The sequence below is a fragment of the Zootermopsis nevadensis genome, unplaced genomic scaffold (assembly GCF_977971745.1).
Source record: "Zootermopsis nevadensis isolate Lab colony 2312 unplaced genomic scaffold, Znev_1.0 Znev_ptg000202l, whole genome shotgun sequence".
NCBI classification, from domain to species: Eukaryota; Metazoa; Arthropoda; class Insecta; order Blattodea; family Termopsidae; genus Zootermopsis; species Zootermopsis nevadensis.
Window position 1 is genome coordinate 44,783 of NW_028259333.1, and position 27,538 is coordinate 72,320.

The 27,538-nt window shown below is 37.6% G+C and overlaps 2 protein-coding genes and 1 long non-coding RNA gene across 18 annotated transcripts in view; 2 read left to right on the forward strand and 1 right to left on the reverse strand.

Moving 5' to 3' along the window:
• The window catches only part of LOC110836460 (uncharacterized), a 23,220-nt gene extending 18,635 nt beyond the window's left edge, over positions 1-4,585 (forward strand). For 2 of the 4 annotated variants that reach the window (XR_015533176.1, XR_015533179.1), the window contains 2 exons: positions 2,634-2,697; positions 3,327-4,585. The gene's annotated coding sequence lies outside the window, so the exon portion shown is untranslated. The remainder of the gene's footprint in view (positions 1-2,633; positions 2,698-3,326) is intronic. The other 2 variants (XR_015533177.1, XR_015533180.1) reach the window with 1 other exon arrangement.
• LOC147870761 (uncharacterized) lies at positions 3,356-11,388 on the reverse strand. Its single transcript, XR_015533184.1, has 2 exons — positions 8,326-11,388; positions 3,356-6,816 (listed from the first exon to the last, which is right to left on the reverse strand). It is a non-coding gene; the product is annotated as an uncharacterized LOC147870761 (long non-coding RNA).
• A 587-nt stretch (positions 11,389-11,975) lies between these two features.
• Positions 11,976-26,846, forward strand: LOC147870762 (fatty acid synthase-like). Of its 13 annotated transcripts, none has more exons than XM_087341990.1 (10): positions 11,993-12,161; positions 12,309-13,013; positions 13,311-13,427; positions 15,779-16,007; positions 18,662-18,908; positions 19,003-19,114; positions 20,470-20,763; positions 22,445-22,741; positions 23,463-23,653; positions 26,415-26,846. In XM_087341990.1, the coding sequence occupies exons 7-10, from the start codon at positions 20,749-20,751 to the stop codon at positions 26,482-26,484; spliced, it is 573 nt and encodes a 190-aa protein (XP_087198116.1). In that variant the 5' UTR covers positions 11,993-12,161; positions 12,309-13,013; positions 13,311-13,427; positions 15,779-16,007; positions 18,662-18,908; positions 19,003-19,114; positions 20,470-20,748; the 3' UTR covers positions 26,485-26,846. The 13 variants fall into 13 exon arrangements, with proteins under 13 accessions (XP_087198117.1, XP_087198125.1, XP_087198122.1 ...); XM_087341985.1 differs by having other exon boundaries at positions 12,309-12,750; positions 12,889-13,013; positions 18,662-19,114; XM_087341988.1 differs by having other exon boundaries at positions 12,309-12,534; positions 12,889-13,013; positions 18,662-19,114.
• Positions 26,847-27,538: the final 692 nt, after the last annotated feature.

A 27,538-nucleotide genomic window follows, 5' to 3' on the forward strand; every position in this document is an offset into this window, starting at 1 on the left:
AGATTCTCTACCCGGATCAGGGCATGAACATCATCCTCACGTATTATTGAATCTCGAACACGCTGCTCCCGCGTAACTGGTTTATCTTGCAGTCAAAGTCATTAAAGTCGAATATAAAAAATAAAATAATTAAATAAAATAAACCGAGGTCTGAATTTCTCTTATTTGTAAGCATCTGTAATCTTAGCTAGAGAATTAAGCACGTGTGTGGATGAAGCCAAAAAGTATCGTCCACATACACAGAGCTGAAAGATGTATCTGTCCATCGTACAAGATTAAATCCTGTCACATACAGATTAAGATCGGAGTACAGGTAAATAACAGAAGAGTTTGGACACCATGTGGGCTTGGGCTCACAGTTCTTCAGACCTGCGGATAGAAGCAACAGATCCTCCGAAACATTGGTATCTACCAACAAGCCCCAGAGGCTTGACAACCCAACTCCGTCAGAACCTCAAATCCCACAAAGTTTATTTTTATGTTTAAGGCTTTGACCGGGATGTTCTTTTGTTAAATCTTATGTGGTACCGCCTGATTCGACTTCTAATGGTTAAGTGAAGTGTTTTCTTCGCGGTACGGTCTGGATTCGTAAATAATATTCAGACGATCTTCGGCTTCAAAGGGTTAACCAGCTGATTTTCGTAATGGTGAGGTGAAGTGTTTTCTTCGCGGTACGGTCTGAATCCATAAATAATATTCAGACGATCTTCGGCTTCAAAGGGTTAACCAGCTGATTTTCGTAATGGTGAGGTGTAGTGTTTTCTTCGCGGTACGGACTGGATTCGTAAATAATATTCAGACGATCTTCGGCTTCAAAGGGTTAAAGTGAGAATCATATGATATCCATAAATACAAAATTAAGATAGTTATTATTAAAGCAGATGGTATATACATTTACCACTGGGATTTAAAGAGTTGAGAAGGGCTGAAAGTTTATTGTAATCATTTAGAAACAGCAAAAATATTAACATGAAATTAAACTAATCGGATTCGTTGCTTATTCTTAATTCACGTAAGTGCTCAGATTACACAGCACAGAGTAGCAACAAAATTACTCTAGTCAGGATGAAATTAATTCCGGTGAAAATTAACATTTCTATGTCAATGAAACCAATAAATGATAAATCATTCGTACAAACAAATTGAACCGCGTGTGTTAAGCTCAAGTATAGACGTTAATATAGATATCCAGGGCGAGGTTAAATTATGTTGACCTTGAATCTCATCGCCTTGATGATGGAGGCAGCCATCTTGATCTTTTTCGTAAACTAAGATCAAACAACGCACATGGACTCTTGAGAGTCGACCGAAAGAGCACGTAGACACAAGAAGCGCCGATTTTCACATTTTTAGATTTTGTCACGGGGACGTATTTTCGTTCTCTCCGGCTCGAGTTCGATTCTCGTCATATTTTAATATCACGCATCCTCTGTTAGGCTGTCATATGAATTATGAATCCTTTCGCTTAGTTTTCACGTCTCTTTGCTGCTAAGCTTCTATAAAAGAGTTTTCGTAGTGCGAAAGCGGCGTACGTCTGATAAGATAGTGTAATTGCGTCATATTGTGAATATTATATTAATTATTTGTTTTAATCCGTCTGTATTTTATTTGTAGTGTTCTGTCTGACGACAGGTCCATATGAACAGGATCCTTCCATCCTTTTCTCTTCTCGGACTGGGACCTGTTCATATACGTTCTTGGCAGATGATCCAGAAGTGGTTTGCCATTGCCTTCTTCTGTGTGTGAATGGAGTAATTGTTGGGATGCCACGGAGGAAAACTCCGTGTTGCCTAAACCACGGCCTTGCCCAACACAAGTTATAAATTCGAACCCGAGACCCCAGGATTACAAGGCCAGAGTTCTAACCGCTAGACCACCTCATCTTATTATTATTTAGTGTTCTGTCTGACGACAGGTCCATATGAACAGGATCCTTCCTTCCTTTTCTCGGACTGGGACCTGTTCATATACGTTCTTGGCAGATGATCCAGAAGTGGTTTGCCATTGCCTTCTTCTGTGTGTGAATGGAGTAATTGTTGGGATGCCACGGAGGAAAACTCCGTGTTGCCTAAACCACGGCCTTGCCCAACACAAGTTATAAATTCGGGCACCGCGATTGTAATCGCATAAGCACCGTATTTGGTTGTCAAGAACATAAATTACATCATGAGTCTACTTTAGTGGTTCCTTATGAATCTGGTGTTCTTCTCATAATATAAGAAACTGACGCGTGGTTTTCTGTACACAGAGATTAACATATACATTTCGTAACAGTCGAGAAAAGCATACAATTGAATGAAGAAATACCTGGACCGTGGAGCAGGTTTGGGAGGGAGTAGATTTTCTTCAGACGTTCCATTAGAAAGTCTTTCGTACAGGTTACAGTACCTTGTGATTGTTTACGAACTTCTATACTCTGTACTCTATGCCCATTTTGCATTGAGCAATTGAGTTTGTAAATTGTGTGTTCTACGTTGTTGGTTTGAAACGTAAGGCGAAATATGTCGACTAAAAGAAAGCCCGAGTCCCAAGTATGTCCTTTGTATGTTAATGCTGTTATCTTACACTAGCTATAGGTTAGAATAATATTGGTTTTTCGGAAATATTCGATCCTAACCTCACTTCTTTTTCAGGGGAGCCGGTCAGGAGGTTGGGCGATCGTGTATTATGTTGGAGTATAAAGGAAAGAAGATTATGGTATGTTTAAATACTTCGTGTTTCGCACAGTTTGATTTGTGAGCAATATTTAAGTTTATATCGTGATGTGTAATCTGAATTTCTCGTATAACCTTGTTTATAAAAATTTTTCGTAGATTAACTGTGCACAACGGCTTTAAGTGGAAATTTTCCTCGTGCTCGCTTCCATGCAATATTCCAGCTAGAATTTTATTTCTTGTTCTTGTAACCTTAATGAATCGTAAATGAAACAAAATATATCCCTTAAAATAGATTAATGTTATGTTTTCTCCGACCTAGCATTTGTTTTAAAAGTCTTTTTTCGAGATTTCTAAAGTGTGTGTATTTGATTCGAGTGTCTCAAGCTGTGAAACTTAGGGTTCAATGAAAGACTGGGAATTCCTTGATGACTCAAGAACTCTGCTGCATGGAGTCTGTTATTAAGATTTTTCTGTTATGTTCTGAATGAATTAGTGTTGCATCATATTTAGTAGGCAAAGAGGATTGGAAGAGCAGGCCAAATAAGCTGAGACGAATATATTAGTTTCATAGTTCTAAAGAACTTACAGAACTTTCACTGAAACCCTTAAAGCTGTTTATTTTTGCCAATCTTTTTTTTTTCAAATATATCTTCTGTTTTGTGTGAACAGGTAAGACGTTACTCCAGTATCGGAACATATTCTCTGCACGAGTTGACATTTATTCAGAATCTCAGGGCAGGAAAATATCTTACATGTCATAGGATTTAGGATACTATGTACTACGTATGCACTGATCATTCATCACACATAAGAACAGTCTCAATGATATATACTTTGATGTCTCTTCATATGACCCCTCTGAGTGAAATGATTTACTGCACACATTACATGCATATGGACTCTCTCCACTGTGCGTGACTTGATGTGTCCTGAGACCACCATTTTGACGAAATGATTTTTTGCACACATTACATGCATATGGACTCTCTCCACTGTGTAAAGGTTGATGTTCACTCAAAGGACTCTGTTAAAGAAATGAGAAAAATTTCTGGATGAACATAACATGAAGAGGAGAAAGAATGAGTCTGAAACCAAGGTGATAATTATGTTTTTTTGGATAGCTCAGTCAGTATAGTGACTAGCTACGGGCTGGACGACCGGGGTTCGATCCCCGACGGGGGCAGAGGATTTTTCCTCTAGCCTCTGGGGCCCACCCAGCCTCCTCTACGATGGGTACCGGGGGTCCTTTCCCGGAGGTAAAGCCGACCGGAGCGTGATGCTGACCACACCCCCCATCTAGTGCCGAGGTCAAGGAAGAGAGGAGCTATACCGTCTCTCCACCCAAGCGCCTACATGGCGTATAGTGGGACAAACTTTACTTTACTTACCAAACCCCATCACATGACCAGAATTTAGTGGAAGGTGTGTTTTATAAATATTGCAAGAATTATGGGCCTCCATATTAGTTTAAACTGTTAATTCTGTGTGGTACATGAAGAATTTACATAACATGAATGCTAGGTTATAAAATTATCGAGATATTGTAAATGTGCTAATGCATTTAGTTTGTCAGGTCTGAGTTCAATATGCATCGGTTGGACTCCTGAATGACAGCCTGGTAGGAACAAGGTTCAGGGGCATCGTGTCTCCAGTGCATGGAAGACTTGCAAATGTCACTTATGCCACATCTTCCCAGATTCTCATTCCATGCCGTAATGTCCAAACTGAAGTTCTCTTGACCCAGTCAGATTTTGTTAGAAAAACTGGCACACAAGAAGTTAAATTAATTTGTGTGTGGGAACTTAAGTATCAGGAAGTGAGGTTATGCAGTTGTCTTGATGGATTTTGACTAACAGCATATAGTGTTGCTACTCTTGTTAATATATTTTCACAAAATCAGCTTAAATAAACATAACTGCCTTTTCAGATGTTTTGCTGTGTAATCTGGTAGAAGTTTACCAGCATTTCACAGTCTTAAAACCTTGTATTGTATTGAAATATAAAATAATACATACAAACAAAACTGTTTACACTTGAAGGGACACTAATCCCAAACGTGCCTCAACCTCAAGAGATCATCATCGAGTATTTAGCCCACGCACCGTTAAAGTTCACAGGCACAGACAACACAACTATTAACAACCCCATCCTGTAAGATGGTCCACCAGGACCAGGCAAAGGAATGTCAAGCCATCGAAAGAGAGAAGATAAAAGGAACATGAGAAGAGGAAATTACAGAACAGTAAAGGATTGACCATCTGGTCAGTTGTAACTCAAAGTTGATGGAAAGGCCACTAGAGGGCTACCGCATACAGACAGACAGTCCTCATTCCAGTGGAAAGACTAAACCACACGGTTCATCATCCTAGGCAAGATTCACTGTAAGTGCAGTCTGGTAACTCAGCTTACCCTAATATCAGTGTCACTTACTGCAGAACCATTTTCAGAATCTATGAATGTTAGCAGATCGAACTTCATTTCCTTCATAACTTTGTTACACTCTGTTCCTACACAGCAGGATAGAGTTATCATTACTGTTCTGGGTCTATAACAGGACAACTGATGATTCTCTAAGCAATGATGACAGTAGCAGACTGATGATACAATCTGGACATTGTGTGTTGTCTGAATTATATTTGATATAAACAGTGTTTTGAATATTGGTTCTGTTCCCATCTTCCGGTTGTCATTATTATACTTACAGATGTTAGTCTTCTGCAGACCCAAGATTTCCAACAGGTATTGAAGAAATGGGTGTCGATCATTCTACTGTCCTGAAAACTATGTTCAGTGGCAGGATGTACTATCAAAACAATGCTTAACAATTTAAAGCCCAGTTGTAACTACATGCGCCACCTACTTTAACAAACAGCAATTATTTCCTTACCCTAACCTAACCTAACCAACCTAACATAACCTAACATAACCAGCTATCTTTGTAATGTTGAAGAGTTGTGCTTTCTTAGTGATACGGAATGAATTCTTCAAAATTATTCAGATGAGCTTTGGTTTCAAAGGGTTAATGGAGGGGATGAAGAAACACAATGTTCCTGTGGTTATAACACTGTTTAAAACATTTCATAATCTACTCAATATTTAATTACTTTCCTAAATTAAGGACTGATTAAAACTAGTACTCTATAAGCAATGTGCAACAAAACATAATCCACTGAACACATTTTGGAAAGCACTCTTCAAAATCCATTCACCAGAAGTGGGTCATTTCCTCTGGATGGACAGATAGAACAACAGATGAAAAACTCAATAGTGTGTTTGAAGATGGCCGTCTTCTGGGTTGTAGCACCGTGTAATCTGACAGGTTACCAACTCATCGCCCTGACGACGGAGGCAGCAAGGAACTCTGAAACGCTGGTAAACTTCTACCAGACTACACGTTGCTACAACCCAGAAGACAGTCATCATCAGAGTCACCGCTGTGAAAAACTCAGATCCTACAAAAGTGACTTTGTGTACTTGTAAAAAATGTTCTCGGCAGTGAAAATAAGATAACCTGTGTTACTGGCACAGAGTGTTCCTCAACTTCTATATCTGTGACATCCTCTGTGTTTATACCGACGACCTGATTTCCATCGTAACACGTCTCACTATCTGAACCAGGTACATCTTTCGGTGAATCTGTGCAGTTCTGTAGAACCACCACACATGTATCAGTCAATGCTATTCCCTCCCATTACATGAAATGGAACAGACATTCTTTACGACTATGTCCGATTGTTATCACTTAGTAGGTGAAGATAATCAATAGACTATTCACTTCGAACCTGTGATCCAGTTCAGAGCACAAAACTGCAACATTATTAAGCTGAAGAAAAGTTGTTTCATTGTAACCATTTCATGCAAATGAAAGCTAACAGCAATGCTTACTTCCGGTTCAAAATTCTTTACAGAAAATGTCGATGGTATGTAAACCTCGTCAGTGTTGATACCAATGGGATCTTCTTCACTCTATTTTCTACTTTGATAATATCAATTTCTTGCTGTAAAATTATGAATTAAACATAATTCTGTTAGATAGCACATTTCTTGTGCACCAAACACACAAAACAGGAGAGAGTCTTTACACTGGCAGATTCCAGACTGAAACTTGCAGACTTCTGATATCATAATTTCAGGACTTCAGAATTAGAACACTGCATGCCTGAAAATTTATACTAATTATTTTCAGGACAAAATGGTATCTCATGATAATTCTTCACTTAATTTCCAGAACATAAACTGTTATCATGTTGTGCACCTTTATGAAACTCATTAACCTTCCATTGCTCAACTGCACTAATGCCAAGGTACACAGCCTCATATACCAGCATCTTACATTTAATCCCCATATATGGACCTTTTTCTTTAAATCATTACATTTTCATCCAAGCTCTACGTTTGAACACTTTGTATAAGATACTAATTAATTCAGACTGGACACAGTTTAAATTAATTATGTCCGTTCCGTAACGCACAATCAATAAATGTGGCAGAGTATATTTTTATTGACTATATTGTGGCGTACCTTAATGCTATTCTATTTGTATGAAATTATTCTAATGGCAGAAGTGTACTTAAGCCATGTGAACATCATCAAAGTGACATGCAAGTTATAGGGACTTAGATTAAGCACAGTAATTCCTATAATAATAATAATTTATTTACATTTCATGGATCCATAAGACAGTCAGATGACGATAGATGTGGAAAAAGTCATAATAAAAATAATAATACAATATATATTATAAAGTAAAATTCGTACTATTATATAAATTCCACATAATACAAAACAAAGTATTGACCTAGAGAAATGATAAGCTACAAATAGATCTACACATTACGCACAAGAAGTTGAAACACTGAAGAAGACATCAAATGTTTGATCTTGAATAAATTTACAGTGAAACTGGGAATGTGCACTAACCACACAACTGTTTGAAACATAGCTGTCTAAATTTAAGACTTTGAATTAATTATTCGGTTTTGTCCGTCTAATCACAATTATATTTAAAATTTACAAATAAGATAATTAAAATATCATCTTATGTTCCACATCGAATAATCGATTTACATTTGGAACATTTTTACAACATGTTTCGGTTTCATCGAACCATCTTCAGGTGTAAAATTATATCGAAATTGTAATTGAGTTTTAAGTTTGTCGATATAATTTTACACCTGAAGATGGTTCGATGAAACCGAAACATGTTGTAAATAAGATAATTAAAATATCATTTTATGTTCCACATCGAATAATCGATTTACATTTGGAACATTTTTACAACATGTTTCAGTTTCACCGAACCATCTTCAGGTGTAAAATTATATCGAAATTGTAATTGAGTTTTAAGTTTGTCGATATAATTTTACACCAGAAGATGGTTCGATGAAACCGAAACACGTTGTAAAAATGTTCCAAATGTAAATCGATTATTTGATGTGGGACATAAAATGATAATTTAATTATCTTATTTGTAAAATGATTAGACGGACAAAACCGAATAATTAATTTAATATTTGATTCACAATATGACGCAATTATACTATCTTAAGACTTTGAAATTACAACACACACAGACACAGAATGAAAATATGAATCACAAAGCAGCTAATCCAAAAAAATTGAGTGAACATACCAATAATAAAGAGAAATAAAGATAATTATAATGACCTGGCCATACATAACCTAACTGGACACGGCCATGGCAACGACATATTGCAGTGACTGCCTACAATTTTTTTTGCTACATGTAATCAACGATCAAGTAGACCGACGCGAAAGATGGCGGCCGAGTATCTGACGTTTCTGCTCATCTGTTGTCGCTTTCAGAGAGTTGTTGTGTTCGCAGAATTTGTTTTCTTTGCTAGGGTGGTGGTTCCATCATCTCGAAATTGTTTTACCCACTGCTGATAAGTAACTCGTGCGAATTTGAGCATGGTTAAAGAACCATTTCATATGGATTGGAAAACAATTCTTAAAGACCTTTGCTGCCAGTTATCACGTGGGTTTTATAATATTTATTTAAATGTTGCTGCTTTTGACTAGGCGAGTTATCACGCTTTGCTATTTAAAGTCTGGCAAATTCGTCTTTATTATTGTTCTTAATGAATTACTTTTGATCCCAACTCTGTTATTATTTAAGTGAGGATATAAAATATATAAAATGTTTCAAATCATAAAATGAGCTGGAGGCTATATTTACTGTACCTTTAATCAAAACAGTGATTTGAGGTATTGATCTTTGATTTCCCGAAGAGACTTCTATTTGCCAGAGAGGTTTGAAATTCACTGGGGAACATTTATTTTGTATCTATTACTTTGATGTCCCTTTCATTTGTACACTGTAGTAGGAGCTATACTGTAAACTACATTATTCCATGGATTTCAATAAATCTAATTTATGTTCCTGTAAGATGTCAGGGTTCATATGTTCTTTGAATGAGACAAGTGGAGTCCTTGAGACCAGGTCAAGAAATTCCCAGTCTTTTATGGAATTTAGAGGTTCATGAGATCTCTCCATGGGGCCACATGCTTACATCCTACTTCTTCAGGGTTAATTTTAATTTTATTCTCCCCTTTACATTTCTCAGTTGTCATAGTTTCATATCTCCTCAAGCCCAGAGAGAAGGAAACAAATTTTAGCCAGAGCAGACGCTCGAGGGTTCTGAAGGAGAATACGTCATTCTTCGCGATGTCTTAACACCACTGCGTAACGCAAGCCACGCACTGATTAATGATAATATTAAAAACTTAGCTCTCAGCCTAAAGCGCACTCCATAAAGGCGTGAGAGTAGAACTCCACGCAATTCTGACATCGTTAAACGTACATGGTGTGGAGTGGACTGATCTGGCTTAGGGTATGGCGCCCTGTTCCATGAAAAACACTGAACTCAGGCTCAGTAAACAGTTGAAGGGAAATGATGATAGTCTTGAATACTTGAATTCTATAAAAGTAGCGAATTTGAAGTACGTTCATGGATTGAAAGGAATGTCAGAATGCTGTTAGCGAATGAATCCTTGAATGATATTTAAGAATCCAGTCCGACCGCGAAGAAAACACAACTCTTCACCATTACAGAGATCAACTGGTTAACGCTGTTTAAGGAATTGACCGCTGATTACGGCGAGAACCACACAAAGTGTTACTGATTGTTGGAGTAGGTGGTACGTATACTTACCATTCCATTTAAAGGGTATAAAAGTAAAGTTCGGAGGTCATACTGCCTCCATCATCAGGACGAGTTTTGAGTTTCTTTCATTTGCGAGTAAGAAGGTTCCTACATTCTGGGATGTTGAGCTGTGTAGTCAGGTAGATCTTTACTAACGTTTCGGGGGTCTTACTGCCTCCGTCTTCAGGGCGATATTTGAAGTTTTCTCAGCGGTGAGTATGAATATTTCTGTCTTCTGGGATGTTGAGCTCTGTAGTCAGGTAGATCTCTACTAACGTTTCGGTGGTCATACTGCCTCCATCTTCAGGGCGATATTTGAAGTTTTCAAAGCGGTGAGTATGAATATTTCTGTCTTTTGGGATGTTGAGCTCTGTAGTCAGGTAGATCTCTACTAACGTTTCGGTGGTCATACTGCCTCCATCTTCAGGGCGATATTTGAAGTTTTCAAAGCGGTGAGTATGAATATTTCTGTCTTTTGGGATGTTGAGCTCTGTAGTCAGGTAGATCTCTACTAACGTTTCGGTGGTCATACTGCCTCCATCTTCAGGGCGAAATTTGAAGTTTTCTCAGCGGCGAGAATGAAGATTTCTGTCTTCTGCGATGTTGCGTTGTGTGTGCCCTGAAGATGGAGGCAGTATGACCCCCGAAACTTCTCAGAAGACAGTCTTCTTCGTACTCGCTGCCGTGAGAACCTGAATTCTCGACCTGGGAAGAATTTGTGACACCAACTTTCTTTCTAATGTGTTTAGGTCCATTAGATCTGTTTCTTGTTTACACGAGCTGTCTTTGGTCTTTCTAGATTTCGCTTTTCTAGAAGCGTGTAGTTGAAAACTCTTCTAGGGAATTATTAGCTTGGCTTTAAGTGAAATGGCGTCGTTCATTATCCTAACATCAAGTAGAATGTACGACCTAAAACTTTTACGGCGACATTTCAGGTGTCATCTTTCTCCATCAGGATCATTGATGTGATTATAGTCCTCATACCATCCCTTCCTTTCATTTTATAATTACGGTGATAGTGGCGTATAATATTAATAATCATTACATTTAATTATAACTGTCTAAGCAAAATTTCCATCATTAGGTCAACAGATACAACCTATGTTAATTTTCACCCTGATGCCACGAAATTCGTGGACATGTTTACGTCTGTATACAAAATTTCTATCTCCATCAAAAATTCCTTGAAATTCATGAAGTATTGGAGTTAAAAATCTATGTATCTTTTTATGGCATCCCTGCACCTGTCGTGTGTCTCAGAATGTAACCAGAGTGATGACAGCATCTTCCCGTTTCTATGGAAACGAAGCCAAGACCGCCGTTGAGGAAGGGGGGACGAAAGGTTAGAAGCAACCGCCATTCATCTACCACAGATCCATCTTAAACGTAACTAATTCAAGTTAAATAATCAATGTCTTAATCAAACTTATCTCAATTGTAAAGGATCTATAAAGGAAATATTTAGAATAAAGTCAATATATAAACTTCCTTTCCGTATAGACGTATTTAAGTCAAATTCTCCGGAACCGTGGTTCCAATGAGTGCCGTGAATTATTATATGAAATTGTATATACTCACGTAATAGCCAGAAGAAAGTAATATCTCATCTGTCTCCACCTCCAGTGCTTAAGTGTTTAGAACTATAATACTTTTAGTGGTGGCCTTCATTGCTTAACTAATCAAAGAATACGAACCCATGTCGAAATGAAACCTGCCGACGGATAATTAGATAAATTTTGTGTCTTTATTGTGTGTTTGTTTGATACAGTTTGCCCAAAATAGCAAATGAAAATAGACTGGCGACCCTGTGTGGATGGTTGAGGACGAGGGAAATGCGAGAGTAGAATGCATTTATCTTCGGTGCCGAGACATGCAGGGAAATTAATTGTTGAAGCTTAGGGTATTTATACTTACCATTAGGCTTTAAAGGGTTAAAAATAGCTATTTATAATGCAACATAAACATGCCTTCTTAATAGTAGAATTTAAATATTTACTTCCAAATAATTGGCAGTGACAACTTCTGAAGCGAATTGGAGATGGCTTTGTTCTGAGTTGCAGCGCCTTGTAGTCTGCTAGAAATTTACCAACACAGCTATAAATCCCCCGAAGACCGTCATCTTCGTACTTCCCGCCGTCAGAACCTCATTTCTTTAGCTGTTTTTCAGACGTTGGCGTCCCTGCGTGCGAGAAGATGGCGCAGTTCCTCTGCTGGTATTGTTTACTTCGGACGGCGTGATGGTAGGATGCATGCCCGGTCGAGTGCAGCTTTACTCTTATATTGCCAGGGCTTGTAATTTTATTTGAACTGATGTTTGTCATCTTTCTCCTGTGTGAAGTACGTAAAGTAGGAAATATTTTGGTTGCACGAAAGGCCGGATTAGTTGCCAGTAGGTTATTAATGTGGTGTAGAGTGCCTTCGTAGTAAGAATTAATACTGGTCTCTCAATGCTGATGTTTATTTCTGTACATGGTTTTGTTTCAGGCAGGCGTGAATGCAAGCATATGGGATACTATAGACGTTACGCATTTACGAGTCCATCATTACTACAGAGGTAGCAAGACTTTGCACCGGGAGCTGACATGATCATTGTGCATGATGGACACAATTCATCAGGCGATGCGGTTGGGATGATCCACAGACACGTGTTGGCAGCCTCTGTTTTTGTGACTTGCATGTGGAAATTCAGTAGCTGTTGATTTAAATTTGTGTAAGAGCTTATCACAGTGAAGAAGCTAGAAGTAAGCAGCTAGGGTTACAGGTTGTAATGTTGGTTATGTGGCCACCGCAACACAGTTGCACACTTTTGATTCCTAGTGACCAAATATGGGGTGTTCGTAGCATGCCTCACAATGCCACAAGGAAGACCTCAGGCCCTCGTGTGATCTCCTTGCTTTCGGAGGAGGTGTACGGTTATAGATTCAGTGTGAGTGCCTTGTCTGTCTGAAAGAGGAGTTTGAGATCAGGGGATGTGCTGAGTAGCAACTTTCATGTGAACTGTAGCTGTAGTGTGTGTGGACTGGTATCTACGAAGACACGGCAGACCAATTTGTCTGAATATCAGTGTTTCAGAAGATCAGTTGTGTGCGTGATGGGGAAGCAGCTTATTTGGAGTTGGAGATGTGAAGAACCAGACAGAACGAAGCACCTGGAGCGTTTGTGACTTGGATAAGGAAGTGCAGTATTCAGGTATGTTAGAGAGTAGAGTTTATTTACATTCCATAGATCCTTATTACGACTAAACCAAAGGATGGAGAACAAGTCCTTTCATACAATAAACGTAAACTTCTGTATCTTATGGTCAGCTGCAAAAATGATGCTGCAATATCCAAAGGGTTGTGGTTGTGGCTGTGGAATCTGTGTCTTCTATTTGCTCGTTGTTCCAGATATGTGTACTTCCAGTCACATCTAATCATTATTTCCACTCTACTGAGATATGTTCTTCCGCTGCTCTTTATGCATGTCCGTACTGTGATTCTGTTACAGCCGAGTGCCAAATCTGGCGAACGATCTGTGATTATCAGCTTAGAGGATGGATCAGCGAAATATTTATCTGGATATATCATTAATGGAATAAATCTCTTTCCTGCCACTGGCTACCTTGTGAGTTGTAATGTAATTAATTTTATTAACCTTTGAGATAAGATAATTTAAATTCCCTCTTGCAACCTCATGGTTAGATTAAATTTGCTCCTTATTTGTCTTTTAAATTCACTGTATAACAGAAGTTGATCCATGTTGTTTTAATAGAGGGCTCGGAACCAAAATTACAAATATGACCAGAAGGGATACTCAACGTAGAAAACGAATAGAAATAATAAACGTGTTTTGAAATGATTTTTGTACTTGCACAGTAAGAAAGAGGAGTTTGGCTGATCTGACTTACTTTTGAATCTAATATAAATGCAGGTTTTTTATTATGTAAAATGTTCTTATCACATTATTCTAGTAATCAGTGTTCATTTACAATTTTGTGTAGAAATATAATGAAAGATTCTTAGGGCTACGAGCCACATCAGGTGGCTGAATGGTGAATGAACCATATCCTCTGCCAACGTTTTGAGAGCCATCTCTGCTCTCATCTTCAGGGCAGCTGCGTAACAAACTGGTCCTCTGTAGCGTGCTTGCCGATGATTGTTTTTATTTGATAGCTTTCATCACTGTAGTTACGTAAGGATGGTAATTTCACAAACATTAATCCAGTATCAGCTTATATTGTCGAATATTTTCTGATCTTTAGGTACGACTTTTTAGAAAACTAAACTTGGTTTTTACTTTTACGCGATGAGAAATGTAATTGTGTCATGCTTCTGTTCTCTTGTAATCAGGGTCGTTGTCTTAAAAGTAATAGTTCTGGAGCAGTTTGAATTTTTAAATTTAGAATTTAATGGTTAGCCACTGAAAAAATGCACATTCTTAAAAAAGGTTCTTTTCCTTATTGAGCCACCTTACACAGCCGGTAGCCCAAGAAGGATTTATTGTAGTTAAGCTTCGGATACTTCTACAATTTTACATTATCTTCATGTTAATCTGTTTGATATACAGATACGATATATTGTTGGCAGCATTGATCAGTGAGAGAAATATATTTTTCAGTAAGGCATAAATTATTCTCTGTTATATATAATTATATATGTTATCAAAAGTGCGACAAGTAAATGTTATAAATCTTAATAAGATCTGTATTTTGTCACGCAATAATCGTGACAGCTCAGTTTCAGAAACCATATTAAATTCAGTTTTAGGCTCTGTAGATAATAGAGGTTATGTTGTACCTTTTCAAACAAAAGTTATTACCTAGAAAACTTGTGTGTTCACCTCCGATGCTGATTTCTGTTGAAAAATTATTGATTTGTTCATAGATTATACATGATATGAGACCTGTTCATCGTACGCTCATGTATACAGTTCTTCCAAAGATAGGTTAAAACTTGTTTATCATTCTCGTTATATCTTGCACAGGAACTAGTGTGGGAATCAGTTAGTCTGATGTCTGGGAAAATTCACACCAATGTACCTGTTGTATTTGAGGATGTTTAGTTCCACAGGACTACAGAATAATGACACAGTTTATCATTCGTAGTCTATATGTGTGTCTTAAGTGGTACGTGCTTATGTTTCCTATCCTTTCAACGATATGTCCCTCTCCTGCAATCGTATTTTGAAGCGCGTTAAACTCCAGAAAGTAAACGATCTGCGTGCAAGGGAAGTATTTCCAATCTCGTGGTACAAGTGGCAGAGGAGTGATTAGACTACATGCATAGCTAAAGTGTTATGTTGGTAGAGAACCTTCATGTGACTGCAGTCGAACACCTTTTAAAATGGGGGTTTAATAGTGGGGGCTTTTCTGAAAAGAAAATAATCATCGAAAGAGGACGACAGGCATGCAAGTTGCCAGAACTTTGACAGACCAAATCGTGTGTGAAGAAATTTTATTTGGAACAGTATTTGAAAACAGAGTGGCCATCCGGTTGCCGTAACATAGGAAAATTGTTTTGTTGGTCGTGCCTATTGTTTCTGAATGGAAAACAAATGGAACAAGACTGGATTCGGTGATACCAACGACATTCATAAAGCACTGAAACGACATGAGAACTCTCAAACCCCCATTGTTTCAACAGTGCAAATTGTGATGTTTGACAAGTCTCGAATTGACTGTCAACTTGCCAATCAGAAGAAAGCTCTGCTTCCCTTACTGAAAATAACACTGCACGCCACTGCTGGAAATGTTGGATTTATGCTAATAAATAATGTGTTTTAAAATCTTAATAATGCTTTTGTTTGCAGTGCTGACTATATTTAATAAGGAAAACAAAGAAACAAAACACTAGACACTTAATTTCATCAAGGTAACTGCTTGTGGACATTTAAAATTAGTACACTTCGGTACTCTCTTTATCTTTAAAGGGTTAACCTACAGCCCATAACATTAATATTCAGTTGTTTTGTTATAGGAAGCATTCAGTTTACGGTCATGGTTTAGCAAGCAAGTGGGAGGTTTGAGGTAACGGCAAGTGGTTTGGTGCGAGTACCTGCAAACATGTCCTATGAAACGGTGTTGCTGGAGCCCTCGATCCCACACATTAATGATGAGTTGCTTGAACTTTCATCACAGGACATATATAAAGAGTTACGACTACGTGGCTGTGACTACCAAGGACTCTTTCGGGGCTGACAACCATGGTAGGTAGCGCTACAATCTAAAGGAGTAGTTTTAATGTACCTTATAGGCTGTAATATGTGATGGTGTTTATTAGTAGACATTGTTTTTGCAAATGAGCTAACTGTTGTGACCCTATGTAATGGATATATAATGTACAATTTTGTTTTAATTTTACAAAAAAATATTATGGGTCTCAGATATTTATTACATCGTTCAATGTTGTTTTCATCTGAATCTACATTCCACATTTGCTAGTTATGCAGCTTCTGAAATCATATGAGTTTTTTCTTTATATTTCATGTATTCCATTTAATGTTTTCAGCCCACATAAAACAATATCCTTTCTTACAGTTCTTGTGTTTTGCATGTAGAAAGAAGTCAGATTTTAAGTCAGGGTTGATATAGCTCAATGGTTTCAAAATTGGTATAAACCTCATTGTCTTTGGTGTACATGTGTAGTCCAGTTAATTAGACAAGTACGTGGCCTCGTCCTATGAACTGCATATCTCATGTGTCAATAAACATTCAGATAAAATGTTTGGTTCGCAGTGTGTTACTAAGGAACAAATTCTCAACGAACATTTCTTTGGAAGCAGAAAAAAAATATCTTGACATGCACAACTTTCACTTCTCCAGTATTTCGGTAGATTTCCATCAGTGGCTGTGACGTTTAATTTCTGGGTTGTACTTAGAACTCAGAGAGTTTTATCATGACATTATGAGACTTGAAACATTTCTGTCATTTAGAGCTATAAAGATGGATGGAGCAAATTTTCTTTGTTTCATTTTTTGATGATCTATAAACAAATTTTCAACTTTGAAGGTGGTTCTTACCCTTTCGACGTAATCAGTCGGATCCTCTGAAATGTATGGTTAGTGTCTACCGGATTACATCGTGATATATCCCAAAAGATGTCCCTCTTAATTCTCATCACTATGCAAAGCTCAAATCTCACCTATTTTCAGTTGATTTTATGTTTAATTTGCTGACTAAAGTTTCGTCTTTGGCATGTTCAAATATTTTGTCACTCATTCATATGTCAGATGAAACCAATACTTTTTCTTCTTTCTCTTCTCTCCCTGGATTACAAAGGCATCTGTTTATGCACATCACTTATCGTAAGTCACGTGTTCTCTTCCTTCTTTGCTTGTATTTTGATATCACCTCTTAACTACAGACTAGTTTCAGCATGACTTCATCTTGTATACATTTATCAAAGTTCAACCCAAAAATGTGTAAATTCTTTCTTATAAAATCAGATGAATGTGCAAATAGGATGTAATGATGGCCAAGTCATGATTCTAGGTCTTGAAAGTTGATAGCTGCTAAACTGGTAAAGAAATTCCTCGCTTTTGTGGAATATGAATATTTGTTGTCGTGTTCTGTCCTGAATTAGTTGAGCCCTATTTTAAAAAGGTTCATTTTAATATAAACCTCCCTCCATTACTAATGTAACCCACACAGAATTCTCTTCAGGTTTAATGACCATGTATGTACGTGTCTATTCTACCTCATCATCCTTTATTTAATCAGTCTAATAATATTTAATAAAGTGTACAAATTATGAAGCTCATCATGTATTTTTCTTAGATCCAAATATATTCTTAATTCTTTGTTCGAAGATATCCTCAATCTTAATTTTTCCCTTAGAGTGAGAGAGAAAGTTTTGCACTCTTAATTTACTTTTTTTAATAAATAATGGACAGATTATATTTTAAAGATCATTTAATCATCAGGTATTTTAATGACCCCATTTTTAAATTTAACAGTGGCACATTAGTTAATTATTGTGGGTAATACGCTTCCGAAATTTGACTTCACTTTGGGTAACACTAATTATAATTCACCTTCAGATTGGTTAATAATTATTAACCAATTTGGTTAGCGCATGGCCCATAAGTACTGTATGGAGGTTTTCCTATGTTCCAATTTATTTGCAGTATTTAAAATAATGAAGACTGAGACACATGAACGTAGTTAGAACTCTCGTTTTACCGGGTATTGACTGAAACTGACCAGTGAGACGACGCCACATTTCTGAGACGTAATTAAACACTGAATTTCTGTCTTATTTCACTTTTTGATTTAGTATAGAAGTAAAGCTTATGAATTTGGAATATTACTTGGAATGTTGAGTAACAATGCTTACTGGCTAGGAGTGAGTGGTGTTGGGACAACGAACATCTTCCGGCTGTCATCGTGTGATGACTGCCACACGTAGCTTGTTTTTTGACTCTCGTAAATGACATATAATTCCGTTAAATGTAGTATGACGTTATCGAGGGCCAATCAGTAATGTTAACTGCGAGTAATGACTTATAAGCTGCCAATCACAGACATGCTAAAGGAGTTTCTTTAACAACAAGGAAGAATTGTAAAATTTCTAAGTCAGTTGAAGGTGATGAGTTAATGACAGGAAAAATGAGTCTTTGACCATTTGAAGTTCTAAATTGAACTAGAGCAAACATTTAATCAGCTCTCAATTCTCCATACTGGTTTGAACTTTGCCACATTTACAGAGAATTTAATGGCTTTACATCATGAAACTCTTATAGACTGCAAATTAGAATATGCCCTTATCCAAACTCCAGTGGGCCTCGTGGTATGAGATGAGTAGAAGTCTCCCTAATATACGGTACTGTCTAATGTAGATGATTTCTTGTTCTCCCTTAGGTCAAACGGGAAAGATTTCGTGGAAAGACGACTGGGTAGCATTCCTGGACAACTGCAGATGAAAATACTTGAGGAAGAATCGCGACGTCTCCTCGTTCCAACCTATATCCAGAAGATCACAATAGACGAAGCTGATGTCCGTGAACTGAACACCAAGAGCCATGATGTTGGCGAGTTGGTCCGTTTCAGTTTGAACGAGACTTCATCTGTACGCGTGCATGTGTGTACTGATGGGACGAGATTGCTTGTGAGTTCTTAGCATGGAGTGGAGAACTGCATGCACACCTCCACAATATTTCTGTTCCTTTCAAAAACATTGCCTTGTACGTGGCTGTCTTCAGGGTTGTAGCACCACGTAGTCTGGAAGAAATTTACCAACATTATAGAGGTTCTTGCTGCCTTCATCATCAGAGCACTTATCATCCTGATGGGCAGTGGACAATCAACTGACAGGTATGTGCATTTCTCTGTGTGTGTGTGTATCTCATTACCAAAACGTCCTCTTTCATTCCTAATATAAACTTCGTTCTACAACTTGGTTTCAGAACATTTTCATGCCACACATAGGGCATTCTCCTTTTTTCATGTTTTACCTTTCAGACCCTTTGATCTCCATATACATTAATGTAAGCGTGTACAGCTTTTCCTAAGGTTTAGTCGCATATAATAGTATAATTCCGTCTGTACTCAGTTTTCGTTAGTTCGTAAAAGTGAATTGTACTCTTCCAATTCACACTGTTAAAAATATTTTGCACTTCTGTATCATTGTTTCTGTCTTTACGACTTTCATTACGCTTGTCTCATTCCTTGCGTTTTCGAATTCAAATATACTTCACGCCAGTGCTATCTAACTCAGGCTTTAATAGTGCAGACCATTTTATATTATTTTTATTATCACATACTTGAGAATTATAATAAATGTTTACATTCTCATCATCTCAGAGCATTGCAGTTCTTATTCGCTATAGGACAAGATGATCAAAAAATCAAAATGAAATGTGGGACAGGAAACATAAGAAATCCACAGAAGACAGCAGAATTATTCTATTTGTATATTATCTGAAGCATTCATGGTGACTAAGTGTAATGAATTCTTCTTGGGCTACCAGACGTGTCAGGTTGTTGAGGACGAGGATGAAGACGGTTTTAAAAATGCTAGTTTTTTCTCCATTTAACCACCTGACATGGCTGGTAGCCCAAGAAGAATTCATTATATTCAATTCCTACTTCACAGAAATAGCCATAAATTTTTGAACCAAAATTTTGTTAAATTCTCAAGTTGCATGTTACCACAGTTGTAATAAAACCATGGTTGTATTCCAAGTAACTGAGTTTAAAGTTGAAAAAGGTAACAAAAAGCGTAAGGGCAAATGTTCAGAAGGTGTTGATGGTGTACCAGACTATGTAGTTGATTGATGTATAATCATATCAAAAAACCATTAGCACATATTTACAATGTTTAATTACAATCAGATATGCTTTCAGACAAATTAAAATCGGTGAAAGTACATTTTCAAACTACAAAGGTGGGTTATATGAATAATCTACAACTGTTGAGTGTTATCTATTGGTCTGGCTACTTTTCTAAAGCCATTCTGTAACTTTGATAATATATCTCCAGCCATATTTTTATTCATTTACCCAAAATACTAGAATACATTTTCCCTGTAATTGAAAGCAATGCAGTTCCTCTAAAATTGTTTGTATCATCCACACTCCCTTCTCTTCATTAATTTCTGTGCCTATTACATACCAATTCACTTGTACTAGAGAGTTTAAGTAAATATTTTTACTGTTTCTTGTGACAGTGCTGTCAGTACATGTGTATAAGGAGTTGGATATCATCCAGTCAGCAGGCGTGGAAGTACGAGGACTCCAAACTAATGCCATAACTCAATACAAGTGCCCGACCAAGCCTGTGCTCGAGAAATACGTGTTCACACCTAATGTAGAACCTGCACACTGCACTGAGGGTTTGCACACACATAGCTCTGGAGAACACGAGTGTCACCCATGTGAAGGTGGTGGAGCTGCACAGTCAAGGCACCACACTTCTGTCACCAGCTGTGAATCTCATCATTGCGGACATGCCACTTATAAAAGCAAGTGTAACAATGTGTGACACAGAGTTACTTAATTTATAGTCAGCATTATTTATTATTTTTATTTCACTTGAGGTTGATTGGTCCATGTCTTGATAGGAGGAAACAAAGTGGGATTTCAGCTTTTCCTTTCTATTGTCTCACCTCCTGACATTTTTATGTTGTCTGTACCATTTCTGTAATTATCTCTCTTGTCTTCTTTACTAGTAACTTTGCATGCTGAACTCCTACCACATCATCCTCACAGCTGCAGTATCGTTCTCGTACCAGAATTTCCACATCTGTCTGTGAAACACAACAATTCTTCTTCTTAGATATAGCAATATAGGTTCACTTGGGTGGCCTCTGTACTACCACTGACCACCCTGTGCAGTACCATGGCCTATTAGAATACATGACTAATCCTCTATCTTAACACTGGCACCACTTTGAGGCGTGAGGTGGGCAAGCAGGATTTGAACCCTACTGCCTGCTGCTATGCTCTGTCTTGGTGGTATACTGCCACTATCCCTGTTTTCCATTGGGAGCAGAACCCCTTTCTGAATGTTTTTACTCCTGGTATCTAACCCTTTCCACAGTCTCTTTGTATGTACAGGTAAGGTTAGTTAGGTAGATCAAAGAATACATCCAGTTCACTATATATGATATATATCATTAATGATGCATTCTCCGTCCATCTTAAAGTCTGTTCACTCCTTAGATGTTCCTGTACCTAACAGCTCTTGATTTCCCAATAACATGGCTGGCTCATTTACTTACAGATCCAAGGATTCCTATGGTGGTTACCAGACCAGTCCATATCCTGGCTGGTTGGAACATTAGTATGTGGCATTCCATAGCTTATGGCTCCTTCCCTTTTGGCCTGATCTATCCATCAGCAAGTTTTCCCTCCTGGCTCATGCCTTCTTGACTGTGCTTTTGTGTCATCAAGAGGACTGTTCTGCAGTTTGATGGTGTCAGCTAGTTTCTGTTATCATTTGGCTGTCTGACTCTCCATATGACCTAGTTTCTGGGCCACTTCATGAGATTATGAGATTTATCTTCTGAGCTATATATAATTCTGCATACCTCTGTGTTTTCTTCTTCTGGGTTTCTTAATATTGAAACCAAACCGAGTTTGTTATGGTTTTACACCAGCTCTCCTACTTATAATCTCTACTAGTTCATAGTCTGTGTTTCCATCGTTGTTCATTATTAATATGTCTAATTAGCTTAAGCTTCAAGAAGTAATGTTTGCACTTGATGGAGTCATGGGAAGGCACAGAATTTGTGCCAAGAAAATAACTTGAGTGTTAGAGTAACCAATTTGGAAAAGAGTAAGCAGAAGATATTCATGTTCACTGCCAAAAGCACCAAATTTTTATAACTGAAAGCAAAATGTGCATGTAACCAAATTAACTTTTATTGTGTGAGAATATGGGATTTAAGCCTGTGTACTATGGGGCTGTCTGCTGGTTAATAGTTTTTGTAGTATGTTACTGTGGCCCTTGGCAAACTGTTCCACACTTGAGCCATAATGCATGGCTAATGAAGGTTAAAGATTTGTGAATAGCATTAAGATGCTTCTAGGCTCTTGTTGAAATGTTTTACTAATATTGTTTAAGCTTATGTTTAAAAAAACACAAAAAGGCAAAGAGAACGACAATAATTGAACATGTTTTTTGGTTGTTGTATATTGCAGGCAAATATAACAGTCCTGTCGAATGGTTGTAACCTGTCACACAGAAACTTAAACGAGACAGGGATAATGGTTGAGGAACACAAATTAGAAAATGAGCGCAACTGTACCCTGGTTATTGCTTCAAACATCCTGCTGTATAGAGAATTTCTGCAGACTGCTTTAAGTGCTCTGGCTGATGGGGCGTGCATCCTGACTCGTGAGAAACCTGAAACAAACAGTCTGTTCATCTATGGCTTTAGGCTTGAAATTGTGTTTGAGAAAACCCTAAAGGATGAAAAGTTACTTTTGCTCAGGAAGGTAAGGCAGAACGTTTATAATGTTGATCACAAAAGCCTATGACATTTCCTTTTACTGAGCCGCATGAATCCAATCCCCATCCATCCACTCTGTTTTTATCTCTTTTAATATTATCCTTCCATCTATGTATCAATCTTCAGAGTGGCCTCCTACCTTCAGGTTTTCATGCCTAAGATTTGAATGTTTATCATCTATCTCATGCATGCTACATGCCCCACTCATCTCATTCTCAAGCATGTGCTCACCATAATAATACTTTCTTGACAGTACAGATGTGCTTTAATAATGTTAATAATGAAATATTTCTTTCTTTAGATTATTGTTTCCATGTTTGCTAAAAGTAACATCATCCATTTGTGATATAGCTTCTTAGTCAGTACAGCATAGTGTAAAATATAATAACTGATTAAAAGTAAAACTCCAATAAAAGACATAAGTATGGATGTGAGTGAAATTACTGAAAAGGCATTCTGAGATTTTCAGTTTGTATAAATAAGGATAATGTCTTTACAGTAAATTTTACAAGTTATGTAATTCCATTTCATAATATAAGAGGAAATCTACCACCTCGGGTTGACAAGAGCAAAATGATTAATAAAAAGTAATCCCAGTTAAGCCAGAGGTGGCAGTATGATCATCAGCTCATCAAGAAACTTTGGGTAAACGAAATGATTTTTTTGTTATAATATTTGGTAGAAAGTGTATGTGGAATCTGTTTCAGGGATTGATGGTGGAAAATCCAGTTGTGATCTACATTGCAGCCCAGAACTATGATTGGCTGCCACAAATGCAGACTGTCATCCAAAGCAACACTAAGCATCGCATTATCCTTGTAGCTCAGGATACACCACTCAATGGCATTTTGGGTCTCATGAACTGTATCCGCAAGGAGCCAGAGACCAACTTTGTAAGGTTAGAGACTCCTACTTGAACCTTTTTACTGCCAGTGAAGAAAGTACCACATGTTAACAAGTTTTCACCTGATTTCTAAGATTTGAACATTTGTGTAATATTTAATCTCTTTGACTTATAAATATTATTTTATGTTTTAAAATAAAATTTCCATCTGAGATGGTGATTTATTTAATTTATTGTTCTTACTTATTTATAAATTCTTGGAACATATGCCAGTTTCACTATTACAATAAAGTCCACAATCAGAATTTTTGTTGAAATAAAACCTGTCTTAAATTTGCATAATTGTTCATGTTTAGATAAAATGTTATAATGTACATTTTTGTCTTGAAGATTAGCTGATTTGAGTTGGTTCACTCTTTTCTTATTCATTTTCAAATATTGCATGTTTGATTGTTTGTCATGTTAAGGGTATAGAGCTATGACTCTGTTATTGTATATCCTGTTCTTGCTGTAGCACCTAAAGTGTGGATTTTCCATTCATAACTTTTCTGTAGATGAATGTAACTTAGTTTTGTCTGAATCAAAAAGAGAGAATTTTTAATATGTGCTGATTTTTGTCGTTCCCCAGTTGCATAAGAGCTTACTTGCTTTTCTGGGAGTGATAGCTGATTTTCTGGCATGAAATTAAAACAAGAGACTTTGTGAATTGGCACTGAAATTATGTAATGAATTTAAAGTTATAATTGGTTAGTTTAATTTTGTTTAATTCTTTAGATAGGTCAAAATAAATGTTTGTTTGGAAGTGAGTTTAGTGTTTACATACTATGTGGTCCAGCTTTTACAGCATTGTGGTTGAGAGGATGACCTATAGATTAGCATCCTGAATCAGTAATTGTAAGGATCACAAATGGAAACAGGCACTTCATTGTTATTCATTTAAACTTATCCAGATAAAAAAATTTAATCAGTCAGACCACATGGGAGATGGAAGCTTAGTTGAAATGATAATATTAAAGTTCATCTTATTGGAATAGGATAGGAAGCTGTGAACTGTATTCTTGTGGCTCACAATAAGGACCAGTTGGCAACAAACCTTTGGTTTCCTTGAAAGGCGGGACTTACTTTACTAGCTGAGTGACCATCAGCTTGGAAGAAAGACTCTGTTTCATGGAGTTTCAAAAGGTTGAATTAAATACATGTGCCTTTTGTGTGAAGACAATGAACATTAATGTTTATTAAACTTATTGAGTAACATTATGATGATAATAAGGAGCCTTAGAATAATTCATATTAGATTCATCAGTTCGAATGACTGCATTATTCATGTCTCAATAAAAGGATATAATTTAAATATATAAGTGAACAAGCAGAAGGTCTACGCCCTCCTGCAAATTTAGTTGTGAGAAATTATCGAGCAGGGAATATCCGTATTAGGTGTTGAGTGCTGCAAGTGCCATAATGAAGTCTGACGAAGGGAAGTTCGTGTTCGTAAGTACGGTTACCAGTGGGCTTAGTCAGTCGGTGTGCTAAAGAGAGTCGTGCAGTACAATCCCGTGGCGACATATAGAATAATCGTTTAAGAATGCTTCGCGCTAAGTTCATTGTGCAGTATTTTACGAAATCCTACCTGTTTTCATAAATGATGGAAGATTTTTAGGTTATGGAAATGTTTGGTAGTTGGTTTTCTATATGTGATGTTGGTTGGCCTGATTAATTGACGCAGCCCGCGTTTCATCTTATTAGTTTCTGCAAATTTAGTTCCAAGAATTGAATAAACAGGGAAGATGTCGCTGCTGAATCCGCGTGAGGTGTTGAGTGTCTACATGCCAACATGAAGTCTGACGAGTGGAAGTTCGTGTCCGAGACTACGGTTAGCAGTGGACGCTTTCACTCGGTGTCTTGTGTTATAGATAGTCGTGTAGGTATTAAAGATTTGTGTCTGGTTTTGATCTAAGCAGGGTGTGAAACGTCGCTGGGTTCAGTAACAATTCGGGTGACCGAGAGGCAATGTGTGCCAGAATGTAGGCGATCTAGTTACGAAATGTGTGTTATTTGTTTCATAGTGCTTCGTGCTAAGTTGATTGAGCTGTATTTTACGATCCTAGGTGTTGTTCCGTGTGGTTGGTTTCATAAATGATTTTAGGTTATGATTATGTTTGGTAGTTGGTTTCTTATAGGTGACGGTAGGCGTGTTTCGCCTTCATTTGTTTGTAGTTCCTGTCATTTTTAAGGGCTAAGATGTAACTAATGGCGGTTACGGAAGTACTTTCCAGCAACCCCGTTTCTGCTTATGATTTTACAATTTGTGGAGTGGTATTTCAGGCAGCATTTCGTTCGGCAGTGCAGTGGAGTGTGCTAGGTAGGACATCTACTTCAGCCCTTTTGTCGTTAGATGGCAGAGGAGTTCGTCAGGGTGGGCATATAACGATCATCGAATATCGCTAGTTCAGCGGTGGCGGGATGTGTTCGCTGTTTTTTTCGACGTTGCCGTCCCTGCGTATGAGGAGAATGGCGAATTCTGAGGTCGGCGTGATCGTGGGCTGCATTACGAGTCTAGTGCAGATTCACTGTCATATATTTATATATATATATATATATATATTGCCATGGCGTGGAAGTTAATTTGATTTTATTAGAATTGATGTGTGTCATCTTTGTGTGAAGGACGTAAAGTGAGAAATATTTTGGTTGCATGGAAGGTCGGTTTAGTTGGCCAGTTGATCATTAATGTGGTGTAGAGTGCCTTCGTAGTAAGAATTAATACTGGTCTCTCAATGCGGATGTTTATTTCGGTACATGGTTTTGTTTCAGGTAGGCGTGCCTGCAAGCATATGGGATACTATAGACGTTACGCATTTACGAGTCCATCATTACTACAGAGGTAGCAAGACTTTGCACCGGGAGCTGACATGATCATTGTGCATGATGGACACAATTCATCAGGCGATGCGGTTGGGATGATCCACAGACACGTGTTGGCAGCCTCAGTTTTAGTGACTTGCTTGTGGAAATTCAGTAGCTGTTTATTTAAGTTTGTGTAAGAGCCTATCGCAGTGGACAAGGTAGAAGTAATCAGCTAGGGTTACAGGTTGTAATGTTGGTTATGTGGCCACCACACCACGGTCGCACACTTTAGATTCCTAGTGACCAAGTATCACGAGTTAGTAGCATGCCTCACAATGCCACAAGGAAGACCTCAGGCCCTCGTGTGATCTCCTTGCTTTCGGAGGAGGTGTACGGTTATAGATTCAGTGTGAGTGCCTTGTCTGTCTGAAAGAGGAGTTTGAGATCAGGGGATGTGCTTAGTGGCAACTTTCTCGTGAACTGTATCTGTAGTGTGTGGAGTAATATTACCAAGAGATGGCAGACAAAGTTATCTGAATGTCAGTGTTTCAGAAGATCAGTTGTGTGCGTGATGGGGAAGCAGCTTATTTGGAGTTGGAGATGTGAAGAACCAGACAGAATGAGGCACCTGGAGTGTTTGTGACTTGGATAGGAAAGTGCAGTATTCAGGTATGTTAGAGCGTAGAGTTTATTTACATTCCATAGATCCTTCTTAGGACTCAATCAAAGGATGGAGAACAAGTCATTTTCTGCAATATACATAAACCTCAGGACTTCATTCAATATACATAAACTTCTGTATTTTCGACACAATAACAAGTACGTGTTTCACATATCAATGTACATATACTGAGAATTTTAAATAGAAATACAAAAGTGACTTTACATATAGATTATAGATATACATAAAGCTTACGGATTTTCAGCAGAGATGAAAGCGTCTACAGAATAGTAAGAGTGAGTGAAGAGGTAACCTTTCAATGCAGGCTTGAATACCTTTATATCATAATTTAGACTTTTAATTGTTGGTGGAAGATTATTAAACAACTTGATACCTGTATAGTACACCCCTTTCTGATATTTAGTAAAGTTAGC